The 17,658-nt window shown below is 49.3% G+C and overlaps 1 protein-coding gene across 2 annotated transcripts in view; it reads left to right on the top strand.

Annotated features, from left to right (window-relative positions):
• The first annotated feature begins 3,857 nt into the window (after positions 1–3,857).
• Trabd2b (TraB domain containing 2B) overlaps positions 3,858–17,658 on the top strand; it is a 216,108-nt gene continuing 202,307 nt past the window's right edge. For both annotated transcript variants that reach the window (XM_042682044.1, XM_042682052.1), the window contains exons 1-2: positions 3,858–4,462; positions 6,627–7,187. In XM_042682044.1, coding sequence (XP_042537978.1) covers positions 4,361–4,462; positions 6,627–7,187 — 663 coding nt within the window. In that variant the 5' untranslated portion in view covers positions 3,858–4,360. The remainder of the gene's footprint in view (positions 4,463–6,626; positions 7,188–17,658) is intronic.

The raw sequence follows: 17,658 nt of genomic DNA, 5'->3' as shown, positions 1-17,658 counted from the left end.
GCCACAGCAATGGTTCTATAAGGAGGCAACCTCTTCTCTTTCAGGACAAAGCTTCCTTCGGCTCACTATAAAGTCCCTCATCTCCCTCCCTGCCAGCAATGCTCTTCAATGGAGCCAGGGCTCCTGGATCAGCTCAAGAGGCTTTGTTGGTTTAGTTCCACTACAAAGCTTCTGCTCCTGCCCTAGCTGTTACAGCCTACAGATTCCTGGTACCAATCTGATTGAACAACTTAATTAAAATGCAATAAAAGGAAAGTGGGCCAGATATGGCCTGCGGCAGACTAAGCTGAGAAGTCTGAGTCCACTGCCCCCTCTTGAGCCCTGAGCCCTTTCCCATATGACCAAAAGGCCCTGACCATAAAGCTTGGAGCTTTAGCACTGGATTCAGAGGCTTTTACAGGTTATTTATTCCAGGAACTCATTTCTCCCAACAGTGAGGCACCTAAGTGAATGTCAAGTTCAGATGAGACTCAGATCTCCCCAAGATGCCCAGTCTCTAGAACTCAGGACACACCATTATCCAGGGAGGAGAAAAAGAGTTTGAAAACACCCAACCTCAGACTCTTGAGATATTTTTACTTTATTTTTTTGTTAGTACTGTTTGAACTCAGGGCTTTATGCTTCACAGGCAAATGCTCTTTAAAAAAATCAGTTTGGTGGGTTTTTTTTTCAGATCACCGTTTATGGAAATATAATTCACATATAATTCACATACAATTCATCTAGTTAAAATGGTGATTTTATTCTGGTGTGTTCAGAGTTGTGTAATCATCACTATTGTAGCATTTACTATTCAAACAAAAAATGCAGTAAGAATCCTTGATTTTTAATCTCCACTCCCCCTTCCCATTCTGCCTAATTATTGGCAATTATTAACCTACTTTCTGCTTCTGCAGATTTGCCTGTTCCATAAATTTCACAAAAATGGAGTCATATGACATCTATCCTCTTATGATTATATCTGTGTTAAATGTTTTTAAAATTGAGCCATAAGCCAGGCGCCGGTGGCTCACATCTGTAATCTTAACTGAGATCTGAGGGTCTAGATTCAAAGCCAGTCTAGGCAGAAAAGTCCTTGTGAGACTCTTATCTCCAATAAACCACTCAAAAACTGGAAGTGACACTGTGGCTCAAGTGATAGAGCACTAGCCTGGAGCCCAAAGAAGCTCAGGGATAGCACCTGAACTCAGGCCCTGATTTCAAGCCCCACAATTGACAAAAAAAAATTGAGCCATGTATAGTATGGCTTTTGGTAATTGAGTAACATTCTACCATATTAACACAATTCATTAAAAGTTGTAACAATTTAGGGTTTATGTAATGCTGTGACATATCACTTGAGGTTTATCCATTCATTGATTGATGGTCACGTAGGTTATTTTCACCTTGTGGCTATTGTAAACAATACTGCTACCAACATTGATGCACCATTGTTGGTGTAGATGTATGGTTTAATTCTCTTGGATTGAAAAGCTTATTTATTCTTGCGTCTCTGACATCAACGGAGCCAAAGAAGAGCCTAAAACCTCATTGCATACATTAATTCAGAGAAGGATGGTGAGGAGGACAGGAAGCTGGCTGGAGAGGCACCAATGGGTACTTAATCCTTTGCAGGATGACTTTTAACTTGATGGAGATCTTTGATGGCCATTGTTTGCCTTGAGTCTTCTAATTCTCCAATGCAGACCACTTCATCTCTCCTCAATGGAATCAAGTCCTCACTTCCAAACAAACACACTTCCCAAACAAACTCCATACCCAGAGGGTCTAGGGCTCAGAAGGGAATTCTCCCAGCTCAGAGGCTGGGAGGAGTTTCAAGGACTTCGCTTTTGTCACTTTTATTGTCTCAGCTCCAGTTCTCAGAACTCTCTGTGTAGGAAGCAGGGAATTATATTGTGCCCTGATACCATCCTATCCAGGCACTTGGGCTTGCTTCGCATCTGTCACCAGGTCTGTGTGCGACTAAGAACCTGAGAGGCAGAGGTTGCTCTGGACATCTAGTAAGTTGAACAGTAGGAAATCACCAACATTTATTCATTTTTCACCTCTGAAAGAGGCCAGTTCATGTGGTTTATGGGGTTCAATCTGCTAGTCTCTGGCATTCCTCTCAGCGGCCTAGATCCAGTGTTCTGGGAAAGCTTTCTGTCCCTCCAGGCAAGCTGCAATTCCTCCCTAGACAACTGTCTAGCAGCCTTTCTCCAGTTCTTCAATCTAGTGCCCAGAAGCATGCACACAATAGCCAGGAAAAAAGAGCACTGAACTGGGAGTCAGGAGACCTCAGCCCAGTCCCTGAACGCAGACACACTGCCTGTCTCCGCAATGGCCTCCCTGCCTCCAGCTTGCCCCCTTCTCTCCATGACGCTTCCAACCACCTGGATTTCAAGTCTCACATTGGCATCATGTGCCCTTGGACTCCCTGTCCTGACTGGAAGATAAGGCTTTAGCTTCTATTGCCATGCCTACCTGCTGACAGTCCCCTGCAGACTCCTATATTCTGGTCACTTTTCCTCTTCCATGTGGAAGACCTCATATACCTCCTTCTCTCCGTGCCCTGCAAAGAGCCATTCCTCTACTGGCATCAGCATCAGTATTTTAATGGCTTTTTTTTTTTTTTTTGCATATTTGTCCTTGTCTGTCTCCCTCTCTGGACTGTTGGCTCCTAACAGTATCATCTAACTTCACCCTTTAATCTTTGATGTGAAACTCTTGTTTAACAGAACTAAGCAGGCAGGCTATGACTCATTCTCTCCATTTGCTGAAAATGGTCCTAAAAGATCCCATCTTGCCCCTGGGTCTTCTTTGAGCCTCATTTGTTCCCCCTGGGAGCAGAAGAGAATTGATTTTAAGGACCTTTGCAATTCCCATGGATTAAGAAACACGTCTGAATCCTTAGCCTTCCAGAGCTGAGCTCAGGGATCCTTCCTGGATTCAGGGGAATGGAGGGGTCCGGGTGGGGGTGGGGGAGTGAGAGGGGGAGGAACTGACTAAAGGCAACGTTCCAGGGAATGTTGAGAACGATTATTTTCTGTTCTTTGAAAAATGTTCTATTTTAATTCAGGGAATGTTTGCAGCGCACCCACGTAGCACATGCCAGTGCTGGGCAAAGTTGTAAATACTAGCTTCCCTGGATTTTCTGAGATAGCTGCATTCCCTAGAAGTGCCTTGTCCAAACCCCGTTCCCCTATAATTGTTCGCTGGCTCCAGGAACTGTGGGTGCACTGGGCGAGCCTTGGTCCCGGTCCCCAAATGTGTCCCTGCTGCCCAGTTGGCATGCACCTCTGAGCCAGCAGGGAGGCCCAGAAGCTCAGAGCCTCGGCCGGGGCGCCCTCTGGCGGCGGCGCTCGGTAACTACCACCCGGCGGGGAGCTGGCGAGGGGAAGGGGGAGGGAGGAGGGAGGAGGAGGCGCGGGCAGGGGAGGAGAGGAAAAAAGTTGCGCTGGGAAGTTTGGAAAGTTGGGAAGTGGCTGCTGCGGGCTTCGCCTCCCTCCGCGCGTGTGTGAGGGAGCCGGGCGAGCGAGGGAACGGGGAGAGCAGCGAGCGAGCGAACGAACGCCTGCCATGCCCATCAGACTCCGCCTCGGCGCGCCCGGGCGCGGAGCTCGCCCGGACTCCCCGCGGCCCGGCCCGGCGAGGCGCGGCCCCGGCCTCCCGCCCCCCGCTCCGGGTCCTCCCCTCCCCCCCACCCCGGCGGCCCCAGCCCCCCGCCCGGCCCGGCTCCGCGCCGCTCTCCCGCCCTCCTCTCTCCCTCCCTCCCGGCCGCAGAGCAGCATGGCGGAGCCCGGGCAGCGGCCGCGCGGCCGCCCGCCGCCCCTCTGAGCCGGGCTGGGGGGGGGCAGCCGGGCGCCCCAGCCCCGACCCCCCGCCCCGCCGCGCCCTCCGCCGCACTTGTCCCACCGCGCGCCTCCTAGAGCGCCGCGCACCCCTGGGATCCTGGTGCGCCCCGGGTGCCCAGCGTAACCCCAGACCCTCACGAACTCCGGGATCTCGGTACCGCCTCCCCTCCAGAAACCCCGCGTACCCCCTCCCCCGAGCCCTAGCGCGGCGCCCCCGGCACCCTCACGCGCCCCCGGGATCCCCGCGCGCTCGCAGAATCCCCGGGCTCGGCCAACCGGGCTGCGCGCCCTGGAGAGGGGCCCCGCCCCGCCCCGAGGGTCCCCCTCTTCCAACAGACGGAGCCCCGCCCCAGAGGGACCCCCAGGTCCGAAAGGGACAGCCAACCACGCCCCAGCAGGGCTCCCAGCATCTCGCAGCTGGAGCCTCGCGCTCCAGAGGACCCTCGGTGCCCAGCTGGGGGCTCCCCGCCCTACTGAGGGGACGCCGCCCGGGAGAGTCCCCCCGCGCCCCGCGGGCCCCTTGCAGGATGCACGCCGCCCTGGCGGGGCCGCTGCTCGCTGCCCTCCTCGCCACCGCCCGCGCCCGCCCGCAGCCCCCAGACGGAGGACAGTGCCGGCCGCCCGGATCGGTGAGCGAGCGCCTGCCCCGCCACTCTCCCGCCCGTCCGGCCGCCCCGGCACCCCGGCTCGTGGCGGGCAGTGGTCTGGCTTCTCATTCTCTCACCCACCTTAGTCCAAACCCGTCCCACCCCGGTCCTGTGCGGGCACAGCTTGGGCACCCTTCCTTCACGTCTCCTTGCCCGGAGCAAGAGCCCAGATTGGCGCTCCCTCTCCCTCTCTCCCTGGGGTTCCTTCTCCACTCGCTAACGCTTTGGGGCTCTCTTCTTGACTTCTGGTCCTGCTTGGGTTTTTTCCCCCTCTTTGCCCCTTTCGGGCTCCCTTCTGACTTTTATCCTCTCTTTAAACGCTTCTTTCTCTCCTCTCTTCCTATATTTCTGGCACTTTTCTCCGACGTTCAGGCACACTCTGCCCCTTCCCAGGCCTCCCTCCCTCTCCCTGCCTGCAGGTTCTGAATGAGGGCACGCTGTCCTCACGTGCGGGTTCTCACTTCTCTGCAGCCCAGGCCCCAGCACCTACCACCTCAAGTGCTCCCGAGTCCCCGAAAAGGGGAAGAGTCTAGGGGAGAGATAAAGGAAACACTAGGACTTGTTGGCTTAGTGTTTCCTTGGGGGAGGAGGGTCAAGTAATTACATTCTCTTCCCTAAACCAGGAATCCCTTGATTTTCCCCAGAACCTTTCTGCAGAGATCCTGAGTTGGAGGCCTAGAGACTGGGGAAGTTGCCTAGGGTCTTCCTGTGCTGTCCTGTGACAGGGAATTAGTTGACCTTGGGTAAGGTGCACAACTAGCAAGCTAGCTTGCCTTGGGCAGAAGCAGGGAGGACTTTAGCTAGCTAGCATGGCACTTATCCCCAATATGCTAAGATTTACAAGTTTTGTTACTAAAGGAAGGAATGGTTTTCTTCAATCTTCAACCTGTGTTTTTTTTTTATTTGTGCCACAATCAGACAGGAAAAAAAAATGTTTAAGTTTACAAGTGGTCAGTGGAGCTTTTCGGAACAGAAAAAGAGCTTGCCTGACAGAAATATTAGTCTCCTGCCCCTGCCCTTTACCCTGGTCCAACTCTGGATGTGGAGAAATGGCTCTGGTGTTGCATGTCCATGCATCCACCTATGCGCGCGTGCGCGCTCACACACACACACACACACACACACACACACACACACACACACCTTTAGTGGGAGTTAGGTCACAGGAAATGACAATTGGGGATGGAGACCAGGTATGCATTTTTGGTGGAGGAATCTGGAAAGCACCCAGAATATGTACATTTCTTGGGATTAATTCTATGGAACACTCTCTTCCCAACCCAGAAATTGAGCTTTGACTTGGCTTTGCAAGGTTTTAAAGCACTTTCTCATCTATGGGCTCAGCTAGTGGAGCAAAGTAAGTTAACACCCCTCCCAAACCTGCCCTGCAAGAAGAAAACCCATATCCACCCCGATGAACGGGAAAAGTAGCTGTTGAAATCAGTGTGCTATTTTTAATAGGTGTTCTGCTTTCAAAGTGCTTTTGGCATGTGTCTTCTAATGGTTGTATTTAAAAGTTATATGACTTCCTCCCTTCTTGCCAGAGCAGGACTCTCTGTCGTCCACCCCCCCCCCCAGCCCCACCCTCCACATGAAACACCACCCAGTGAAGGTTTGGCTTGGCCAAGCAATGAGTGTTCTCAGGTGGTGTGGCAGTCCTTGGCTCTCCCAGTGAAAGCAAGTCATAATGAGAGCCTCTCTTCATTGCCCACTTTCTCAGTGCCTGGTGCTGCTCTGGGGGCTTCTCACAGCATAGATGGTATCGTTATTTTGGCATCAGTACTGGGACTTGAACTCAAGGCCTGGGCATTGTCCCCTAGATTTTTTTTTTCCACACAAAGCTAGTACTCTACCACTTGAGCCACTGCTTTACTTCCAGATTTTTTTTTAACTGGTTAATTGGAGACAGGAGTTTCCTGAACTTTCCTGCCCAGGCTAGTTTTGAACTATGATCCTCAGATCTCATCCTCCTGAGTAGCTAGGATTACAAGCATCAGCCCCCAGCCCCCAGCAGCCCTTGCTCCTTGGAACAGCTGGAGTGGGTCTCTCTGCCTTCTGTCCTCACTTCCCCCTGCTACCCATCTAACCCTGGTGTGGCTCTGCTTCCTTGTGCCTCACTGCCTGGCCTCTCCTCTCCCCCTTGCAGCAGAGGGAACTGAACTCCTTCCTGTGGACTATTCGGCGCCATCCTCCAGCCTACCTGTTTGGCACCATTCACGTCCCCTACACCCGAGTCTGGGACTTCATCCCGGACAATTCCAAGGCAGCGTTCCAGGCCAGTGCCCGTGTCTACTTTGAGCTGGACCTGACTGACCCCTATACCATCTCGGCTCTGGCCAGCTGCCAGTTGCTGCCACACGGGGAGAACCTGCAGGATGTCCTGCCTCATGAACTCTACTGGCGCCTGAAACGCCACCTGGACTATGTGAAGCTGATGATGCCCTCATGGATGACACCTGCACAACGCGGCAAGGGTCTGTACGCCGACTACCTGTTCAATGCCATTGCGGGCAACTGGGAGCGCAAGAGGCCAGTGTGGGTGATGCTCATGGTGAACTCGCTCACGGAGACTGACGTGCGCTCTCGTGGGGTGCCCGTGCTGGACCTCTACTTGGCCCAGCAGGCTGAGAAGATGAAGAAGAGTACAGGGGCCGTGGAGCAGGTAGAGGAGCAATGCCATCCACTCAACGGGCTCAACTTCTCCCAGGTAGGCATGTGTGTGCCAGCTCTGAGCAGCAGCCTCAGGACCTTGCTCCTCTGCTCTGAGTCTGTGTTTTGTTTGTTTTTGCCCTCCAGCAGGCAGCCAGAGTCAGATCCTTTCCCCAGAAGGAGAGCTTCATTCTGGCCCTGGGACAGCCCTGGGCCGCTGTGGTAGGATGCGAGGAAACTGGTGTGTGCCAGAGTTTGTGTGTTTTCTTCCATTTCAGTGATTCCCTGTTGGGGATATCCACTCTCCACCTGCTGTGCTTGCCTGAGCAGAAAGAATTTCCCTGGGAGCATCAGAGAGATCCAGAACAAAAAAAAAAAAAATAAGAGGGGGGAGTTGCCAGTTTGTATCAGTCTTTCTGCAGGCCTGGCGTCTCCTGAGCAGGAGGCTGCTGTGTCTGTGTGGAGAAGGATTTGGTGCCCGGAGTGCACTGTGCTGAGTGGATAGCATCAGGTGTTGTGGTTCTGGCCTATACTAGCACTGATTTGCTATTTCTACAGAATTCCCCCGTGCTCTGCGACCCTCGGACTGCCTCCCTGAGACTTGGGAGAAAGTCAGCAAAAGAGACGTTGGGGGTTAATAATTTCAGAGAGATGTGTTTGCTTTCAAGCTGACAATTCTGATTTCTGAACCTTAAGGTTGGGGGCGGGGGCAGGGAGGGATAGGGAGTGGAAATGGCAGGGAGAAGGGAGAGGCTTACGAGGTTTAAAGTCTCTGGCTGCCAGAAGCCCTATCCAGTAAAATGTCATTAAAAGCCTGTTTCCATGGGCAGAGGTCACCCATAACTCACTGGTCCCAAACTTAACTCCGAGGCCCTAGGGACAGTGAATTCACATCTGTGCCTTGAGAACTGAGCTGTGGATCCCAGGTTGGTGGTTCCTTCTCCAAGGAGGTCCTAAGACAGGCAGATGCCCTGATTGAGGGGTGGCTCTGAGACAGCCCTGAACTTTACCACTGGAATCAAACCTGCTAGTTTGCTGCTGAGATGTTGCAAGCTTTTCACCAGGGAAACCATGGCAGAAACTGATCCCCCCTCCTCACCCCATACACACACATACACACTCCTCTTCCAAGATCTCTGGCCTTTGTTTTTCCAGGGGAAATGCAATATTGTCCCCAGGGAGGTAAGAAGCCAGATTGATTTGCCGGCCAAATGAAAGGCGGGTTTGTTGGTTCTCCTGCTGGCTCTCCCATAACTGTGGAGTCCTTACCCAGAGGGCCCCAGTGGCAGGGATATTGGGGCAGTTAGTCACGCCCCGCAGGATACTGACTATGCCTGACTCCTTCTCCACGGGGGAAAATCCTGTGTATTCTCTACCCCAGTGCTGAATTCTCTGAACATAGCGGCTTGCTCTCTCTGAAGTCAGTTTTCCCTTGCCAGCCTCACGAGCTAATATTATCTGTGTCAAGCTCTTCCCCCACTCCACCCCCAGCCCTCACGGCCCATCTTATTTTGGGGGCAGTTTTGTGGGAGGCCTCCCTGCTCAGAGACCTCATGTCAGGGCTCAGTCTCTTCTTTAAGTTAGGGAGGTGGGGGATCCACCATGGGTCTCAACACTCCTCTTTGTACCAACCACAGAGAACCCAACCAGGGCTGAAAGGGAGCGCTCCCTGGTTAAACAGCCCCTAGCTTTAATCTGTCTCTCTTAAAACAACAAAACTATCTTTCTTCAGAGGGGTCTGGAAATGCGGCTGTTCAACCAAATGATGGCTCTGGTAGGTTGAAAACATTTGCTGCAAAGTGAGCTTATGTTTTAGGAAAAGTTTCTGAGAAGCCATTCATCGGCCGGCAAGGAGCCCACTGACAGTCTCTCCAAAGCCTATGTTTGAAGATCAAACAGACTCCAATTTCTGTTGTTGCAAAAACACACCCACCCTATCACCAGCCCAGGCCCGCTCACTCATCAAATTGTTCTTGGGTCCAGCTTTTCCATAGCACCCAGAATGCAAGTCCTAAGCAAAAGAAAACAGGAATTTCTCTTAGTTCCTAATCTAAACATCCTTCACCACCTGCCCAAGCATCTGACAGCATCAATTTGTCCTGCTGTCATTTTGGAGGGAGGGGATGAAACCTCTTCTTCTGTCCTCCTGGGCAGGCTTGGACTAACTGGGAAAGGTGGGATTCTAGAACCTTCTTCCCCAAGTCAGAAATGCAACCACTTCTCAGTAAATTGCATGCACGCATGCACAGTTTGATAGGAACATCTGTGATGCATTATTGCACCGAAATATCTGTTAAGTGCATTAGTTTTTTTCCCCCTCTCTTTCCTCGAAGCATTACTGTTATTGCAAAATATTTGAATTGGGGTAGGGAGAGAACAGTGAGAGGAAGGTGAGAAAAAGAAGCCTTTTAAGGCTGCCACTCTGGGAAAGTCTGAGATTTTCATTTCATGATTTTTTTAATGTCTCTTTTTTTCTGGATAGAAATACCATGTGTTTGCTTGTTAAGTGGATAAAGAAAGATTAAATTTGGGGACGTCAGAGGCTACAGAGACCACGGGAAAGCTTGTACGGTTGGTGTCTGATCTGCTAGCGTAGCTTGGAAGATCAGGCCAACGGATAGGTTTTTTGACCTCTAATTTTAAAATAAACTGAAGGCGCTAGATCCAATATCAGCATGAGTTTTGCCATGTGACCTTGGGCAAGTCAGTTCCTCTCCCTGAGCCTTTTTTTCTTTGCCTGTGAAATGAGACACCAAGATTAGGTCATCTTTCAAGCCCCTTCCAGCCCTGACATTCCATAGGCTGATTCTAATCAATTCCACGTGCCAGACACCCAGCAGGAAACTCCGCATGCCTTTCCATTTCATTGAATTCCCTGGATAACTTTACTATGGCTTTCTAAGGTGGGCACCAGAGAAGTTGAGTGACTTGCCCAAGGTCACATGGCTAACAAGGAACAGAGCCAGACTCTTAAATGAAGGATGTGCTCTTCCTGCTACCCCATGCTGTTTCTTAGACTTCCTCCTGGCCAGGTGCTTGATACCCTCCTGTAATTTATCCTGTAGTCCTCTTCTGCCTTTAGGACTTGAGAGCTGAACATTTTCTTTCTTGAGGAGTTTGTACTTACAGAGAAATCATTTCCTTTGACTCTAGATCTTGAGTAATGATACGTAGGCAGGCCTTTTAAAGATTTTCCTGCTGTGTTATCACTAGCTCAGTTTGGTGGGTAAGATGTAGAGAACTGTATATAATCTTAGGCAAGATTTAACGTTTCTGGCTGTTGGATGGATGGAGTAATAGTTAACCAGCCTTTCACAGTCAAGCTGGTTTTGTGAATACACGAAGATACTACCTTTAGAAGGTTGTAGAGAAAGTGAACGACTTCCTAGCTATGATTGACAGAGTATGATCAAGGAAAGGGAAGAGGAGGGCTGCTCTTGAAGCATCCATGCCTTTCTTCCAGCCTCCATATTCACTGTCCCAACCTTGGCTCAACAAAATGAAGATTTGTTCAACTGGGACATGTTGGCACACCCTTTACTCTTGGGGTCCTGGAGACCTGAGCCTTAGGACAACTGACCTGAGGATATTCTTGAAATCTGTAGATCCTAATCAACTTTGCCTGCTACTTCCAGGGACTGGTACTAGCTTCTACTACTCCCTCTGGGGTGCCTCAATCCTCCCCATCCACCCTACTCCTGTACACTAGAGACTATGTTATGAGGTCCTTCCAGGGAACGTAGGAGAACAAAGATCCTCTACACTGTATTTTAACCAACATATGCTGGCACTCACCAAAGTGTATAGAGTTGGAACTCTAGAGCATGTCTGCCAAAAGTGTCCAAAATGTTTATAAAATTTACAAGTCTCCTACAAAGGGAGATGGAAACCACAAAATCAGGTGCTGAGGTTTGTCTCTGCACAACACGTGGCATTGGCTCTCACAAGTATATTCTCTTACCCTGCTGGCAGTGCTACAAGGTTTATTGTCATACCTATTTTTAAAGACAACAAATTGAAAACATTGAATCATTTGGCTTTGATCACATAGACAGGCCAAGTGGACTCAGGGTTCAGACTCAGGTCTTTCCCCTGCTAAAGGCCAACCTTTTCAGGTATCTGAAAAATGGATTTGTTTTGGTATTTAAGAGTCAGATGGCATTAGCTGGTATATTTGTATGTGTGGGTATGTGGACTGGTAGATTAGTGTGCACGTGAAGGGAGATCTTCATTTTTTACTAAAAAAAAGTAAAATAGATAATTGAAAAGTGCTGAAACTAGTTTTCTGCCTGGCTCATAAATTGGATCTGAAGGTAATTCTAAAGTATGAGTTTCTGAAGACATTTTGGGCACCAACCACCTCCCTGGAATGCATCTTCAGCTTTCCATGGGACCTCTGTAAAGATGGCTAAGTCTGCACCGTTGAATTGAGAAAAGTCTCCTCTATCTATACTCTGGGGAAACAGTAGGTCTTAGTAAATGCACAATAAATACTTGCAGAATGGATGAGTTAATAAGCAATAGTCAGCAACCATGATATAACCATCCTTAATTCCCTTCTATCATCCAGCCCTGTGTGCGTGTGTGCACACGCGCGTGCAAATGCCACCTAGGCCTGGAAGGAATCTGAGTATAAGCACGCCAAGCGGTATGCCCAGGGGCTTCCTTACCATGTGACAGACATTCTCTGAGCAGCTCCACACCAGAGGGTGAAATTAGACATTGATTCAGAAATGGGCGCATGCTTCAAGAAGCACATGAAAGAACAGGGTCTCTCTATGAAGCATGAAGAATCAGGGACAAGACAGGCTGTCATTTGAGTGTTCTGTGCCTTCACTTCCACAACTATGAAACAAGGCTAGTCATGGCCACCTCCCAGGGAGTAACTGCAATGTCCACTCTCAGCTAATATACTCTTGGAAGGCCACGATGCTGTTGTTCCCCATCCTCTGTTCCCAGGCCCTGCATGGGCACAACCAATGAGCTTTCTGGTTGAATGAGCGAGGATATGAAGGAAGGAGCAGGGCTTGGATGACAGAGAAGATCAAGCCTGGGCAGGTGCTCCGCAGACTATGCCACAACAGGCTGAGGCTCTTCTCTGTTCTGAAGGCAGGCAGCATGATCACCCTCTGGAAAGAACAGGCTTCCAGCAAGTAGCTTTCAGCAGTAGTCCTGCCCATGATGGATAACTCAGGCTCAGCGGCTCAGGGGTGGGGTGGATCAGGTCCTCCAAGAAATGCAGGCTGAAGAGAGGCACCAGGGAAGGTTGTGGTGGAACAAAGGAGACAAGTTAGGTCAAGGAGAGAGAAGGACTAGTCCAAAGTTAGAGCTAAGGTAAGAATAAGGGCCTGCTTTGAATCTAAGCTTCCCAAACTGTGGTGTGAATGTCTGGGTCCCTCTAAAATCCACATGCTGTCACTTAACTCATAAGGTGATGATGTAAGAGGTTGGAGAAAGGGGCTTTGGGAAGAAAGCAGTGCCTTCCTAAAGGGACAGGAGGGTCCTTGTTATTCCCTTTTCCACTTCTACCATGTGAGGACACAGAGAGGCCCATCTGTAAGAAACAGGCCCTCATCAGCCACCAGATCTTCTGACACTTTGACCCTGAACTTTCCAGCCTCCAGAATTGTAACAGATGTGTGTTGTGTATAAATTCACTACTGTTGGGTATTTTGCCACAGCATCATTGATGAGTCAAAACAATCTGATGATTTTGCCATCTTGTGTCCCTTGTGTAGGAAGGAATCACCAAAAAGCTGGAAGTAGAGCTGTGGCTCAACTGGTAGAACACCAGCCTTGAACTTAAAAGCTATGGGACAGTTCCAAGGCCCAGAATTCAAGCCCAAGATTGGTACGGGGGGGGGGGGGGGGGGCATGTGTGTGTACATGCATAGGCATGCTAGCACAGCAAGTTCTCTATAACTTAGTCAATTCATGCCTTAGAAATCTTAGAACTCTGTGTGTGTGTGTGTGTGTGTGTGTGTGTGTGTGTGTGTGTGTGTGTGTGTGTGTGTGTGTGTGTGTGTGTGTGTGACAATTTCAGAAGCAAGAAATTGGAAAGTTTAACCATATCTCCAAAGGAGATTGAAGCTCCAAAGCCAGAGGTGACGAATCTAGCCTAGAATCAGAAGCTTCCAGGCTCCAAAGCTCCAGGCTTCTAAGCCCAAACAAAACTCTTGAGACTTTGGGAACCAAGGAATGGTGAAATCTTAGAACATGAGGTTCAGAGAGACAGTTGGGGACTTAGAAGAATCCTCACATCATGAAATTCTAGCCTCTTAACTTTGAAGCATTTTCGGCTCATCAACACAGACTTCTAAAATCTTTGAGTTGGAAAGGGCCAGTGTTCAAGAATTCCAGGAAGCCCCATCTGTGAACACAGTGTCTAATTCCCCCCCAACACCCCTCCTCCCCCCACACACCCCTCCTCCCCCCACACACCTCACTCCAGTTCATGGCCAGAGAGAAAGCCTTACTGCCAAAGCGCTTTCTGATGGAGATAAAAATGGGAGCGTGCCATTGTTAATAGTTCCCATTTGGACATCTCTCAAAGCCAGGAAGAGGTCGCCTGGTAATGCAGCTTTCCTAGGGAGGAAACTAAAGAATGCTGGCCAGCCCTGAAGCCTGCCAGCCTGGGCTGCTGACGTTTTTTTCCCCCTTGAGTTTGCTTCTAAATATTATCCACTTCACTCCCTTTTATCTTCTATCACTGGCTCTCTGTCCACCCACTTAATCCACAGGCAGCCGGTGGCCCAGCCTTCAGTTTTGCTCAGTGGCTGCCAAGCCGTCTCGCCAGGCTGCTCCTCCAGGATGCACAGGCTTTTAAATCTAGGCAGTATATCCGCTGGAACACAAGACTGTTGCCCCAAGCTTGGAAATGTGTTGCTTCTGCTAGGCCTCCCTCCTTCTCTAGGCATTTCCTCTTTTTTTTTTTTTATTCCTGCTTCTGAATCCCAAGATTTCCAAAGCTCAGCTTAAAGCTATACCTCCTCCAGGAAGTCTTCCTAGAATGCTCTTGAGTCTGATCTGCTCTGGAAGATTGGGTCCAGAGTTTTCTTTAAAGACGCAGCCACATTTATTTTGCCCCCCTCCTACCCCCAGCGGAATTCTTTTATGATGTTTTTTCAGCACTTTGATATTTTTACTTTGTAATTACTACTTCGGCACTCTTTCCTGATTCTAAACTGCCTAAAAATGTGCTCATAATTGATTACAAAATCGGGCCAAATGTGTTCAGTTCTGAAATTGGAATGCAGTACATTGCATGTCTTGCATGTCACAGAAATCCCTCAGTCTTTCCACCTGAGACATGTCTGCCATCTTTAGTATTGTCTCTGGTCCATTGGGTCAGAGCTTAATAGCATCCATGAGTCTGGTGAGTTTGTCACAGTATCTGCATTCTGGAATTTTTTTTCTTAGCTGTCAATCATGAACAAAGACTTTTTTTTCTTTCTTTTACTACCTGGAGCACAGGCACCCTTCCACCCAGGCTGACTCCACCCAGGCTGACTTATTTTCATTTAAAAACATCTAATTTAGTGCTAGGGGTGTGGCTCAAGTAGTAGAGTGCTTGCCTGGCATGCAGGAGGCCCTGGATCCAGTCCTGAGCCTGGTAAACACATGCGCACAAAGTCTGATTTTCTCCTCTCACTGTCTTGATTTGGGAGTTGCATAATGCTGAGCTGTACCATCTCTGCCTGCTTCTCTCTTATGACTCTTGCATCCAGTTCTTCCCAGGCCTCCATGTACTGGTTTTGTGCTGTTCCTTTACCTGAATGAGTAAAGTTCCTTGAGGACCATCTTTGTTAAAGGCCTGGGCTCTTCAAACTTTTATCCAAGCTCACCAGTTTGGACTGCCACTGTGGACTAATGTCACCTGATCTTAACTCAGTAGATTCAGTTTGTGTGCACCAATGTGATTGGCTTCTAGCACTGCATTTTGAAAGGCCCGATTGGTGAGTTGTACTTGGGTCATGCTGAATGCCTGGCCATGATTGAAAATTGCCAGAAGGTCATCCAGCTAGCACCATAAACAAAATCAAGCAGGGCTGTCATTGAGGCCGTAAGATGCCTGTGTGGTCTCTGCATCTGTACATGACCCTAGATTCTGTCCCTTCTTCTGACTGTTTAATGCAAGATGATTTTATTGGGTAACCTGCCAGCCTTCACAGAGGCACTTGACCACCATCCCCTCCCTCAGCCAGGACATGTATACATCTCCCTGCCCTCAGTGTCCAGACCTTGTCACCTTTTATTCCCATGATCCACCCTTCCCACTGGATCAAATTTACTATCATTTGCTCCAGCCTCATGAGCCTGTATTCTCTGCATAAAGCTCCTTCTCTGAGCCCAGTGCTGGTGGCTCATGCCTGTAATACTAGCTATCCAGGAGGTTTAGATCTAAGGATTATAGTTCCAGGCAAGCCCGGGCAGGAAAGTCTGTGAGACCTTTATCTCCAATTAATCACAGAAAAAGCCAGAAGTGGTGCTGTAGCTCAAGTGATAGAGTGCTAACCATGGGCCCAGAGTTCAAGGCCCAGGACCAGAAAAAAAAAAAAAAAACACAAAAAAAACCACCTCCTCTCTGCTTCCTTTATTTGAAGTAGCTCCCTAGTCTGATTCCATCTGTAGAGTCCCAAATTAGTCTTTATGTAAATTTACAACCTGGTGTTAGCCTTGAAAAAGCCTCTAGGTGTTGTTCCTCCAACCCTGTTGTAGTGTCTCTGTGCACACAATCAGTGCACTTAGTAGGAATGCAGGTAACCTCAAATGAGTTATATAGCCTGTCTTGGCCTCTGTTTCCTCATTTGTCAGCTTCTTAAGCAATAGTACCAGACACACAAACGTTCAGAGATTAACTCATAGCAATTTTTTCCACTTTTAAAATTGCCATCATTGTACAAGTTTTCCAGAATCGTTTTAGTTCTTACTGTGTGCCAGATACAGGATATGTGCTAGAGACACAAAAGCAAGCAATAACATATTGAGACCCAGATGCTTCTTTTCTGGGCAGGGAAGGATGATAACAGACAAGATTTAACACCACAGTGGAATGAGGGAGGTGGAGGCAGGTGTGGCAGAGGTTGTAAGTACACAACCTCTCCAGCCTTGGAAAGACCCAGGAAAACTTCCTGGGAGAAGCTGCAGGGACACCAGCTGCCTTTACCCTGGTAAAGGCAATGGAGTTCTTTTTAGACTGAGGAGACCAGTGGTGCAGAGATGGCAGCCACAGTGGGAGGGGCATCTCAGGAACTCTGGGTAGATCAGCTTGTGGTCTGGGCCTAGAAACCAGGATGAATGAAACCATCTGCCTAGGGTCTGTCCATTTCTGCCTGGCTCAGTGCTACAAGGGCAGCATGCCAAGTAAGTCCATCTTGCTCTGGAAGGGAAGCCCCCAAGTGCCCCTGGAAACATTGGAGGCTGCACTCCATGTGAGGTGCTTGTCAGTGTTTCTTGGAAGGTGCATCTACCTCCACCCTGGCTTCCACGAGTACCAGGGTGCGTTGCCTAAGAGCAGCCACAGGGTAGAGCAGGGATGTGGGTGGCACATAGTGGGCACTTCCTAGCCAGGTGGAGCCAGCCTTACCTGGGGAAGCCAAGGAGCAAAGATAAAAAAGACCAGGCCTCCTCCCCATCCCTTGATCTTTTTCTGTTTAAAGGATTTACCCTTCTTCCTTTCTATTAGGGTTAATTAAAGTTAACCTGGCTTGTGTTATCTCCAGTGGACTTAATGTGCTTGAAAGGCCTTTAGTATTTAAGCCTTGGGTCCCCTTTGAAAGCCCCTTTTAGAAAGACACAAGCAGAAAAAGCCATCTGGAAATCTCCCAGTCTCATCTTTTAGCTGTGGTTTCAGAGGGGTTCCCCTTTCTTGGGCTGTTTGCCTTGATTTTGAGAGGAAACAAAAGCCTAATTGGCAATGATAATTCCAGGTAATTTTAATCATTTGCATCCTGCTTGCAGTCTCCGTAACAAGGAAGGCAGCAGAGAAGGGGCCTACACCAGGTTTCCTGGACCTTGTCTAATATGGTTGCTGAGCTCAGTAAAGGGACTGAATTTGTTCTTGGCCTCTCAGAGCTCCAATTATATGGATCCATAGATATCAGCTGGATAGCAAATGCATCGTTTGATAACCAGGCTCTCTGTGTTGGGGCTCAGATGTAGCTTGAAAAGCTTTGGATGAGACATTGGACATGGGATGGGTCAACATGTACTGTGAGATCTCCATGGAAACAAAGGATGGTCATTGTGCTTGACCTTGGCTGGTATGTTTAGTGATTATTGCACTGTGGAGTCTGCTGGTGGGCTTGCTGGTAGTTTGATGTTCCTCCACTTGTACAGGAGTAGTTTTACTGTGGAGGCTGATGAGACTAGAATGTAGCTTTTTGATGAAGATAGTTTTGTGAGAAACTACAGGTGGGCTAGGAGCTGGGAGAGGGTTGTCCTGGGACAAAGGAGACTGTTAAGCAAAGACGCCAGGATGGAAAAATGTGGAATGCAGTAAAAAAAAAAAAAAAAAAAAGCCCTCTACC

This window comes from Dipodomys spectabilis, unplaced genomic scaffold (assembly GCF_019054845.1).
Source record: "Dipodomys spectabilis isolate Male_0828 unplaced genomic scaffold, ASM1905484v1 ptg000002l, whole genome shotgun sequence".
Taxonomy (NCBI): domain Eukaryota; kingdom Metazoa; phylum Chordata; class Mammalia; order Rodentia; family Heteromyidae; genus Dipodomys; species Dipodomys spectabilis.
Note: the sequence above shows the minus strand (reverse complement) of the source record. Positions and strands in the feature narration are given on the sequence as shown.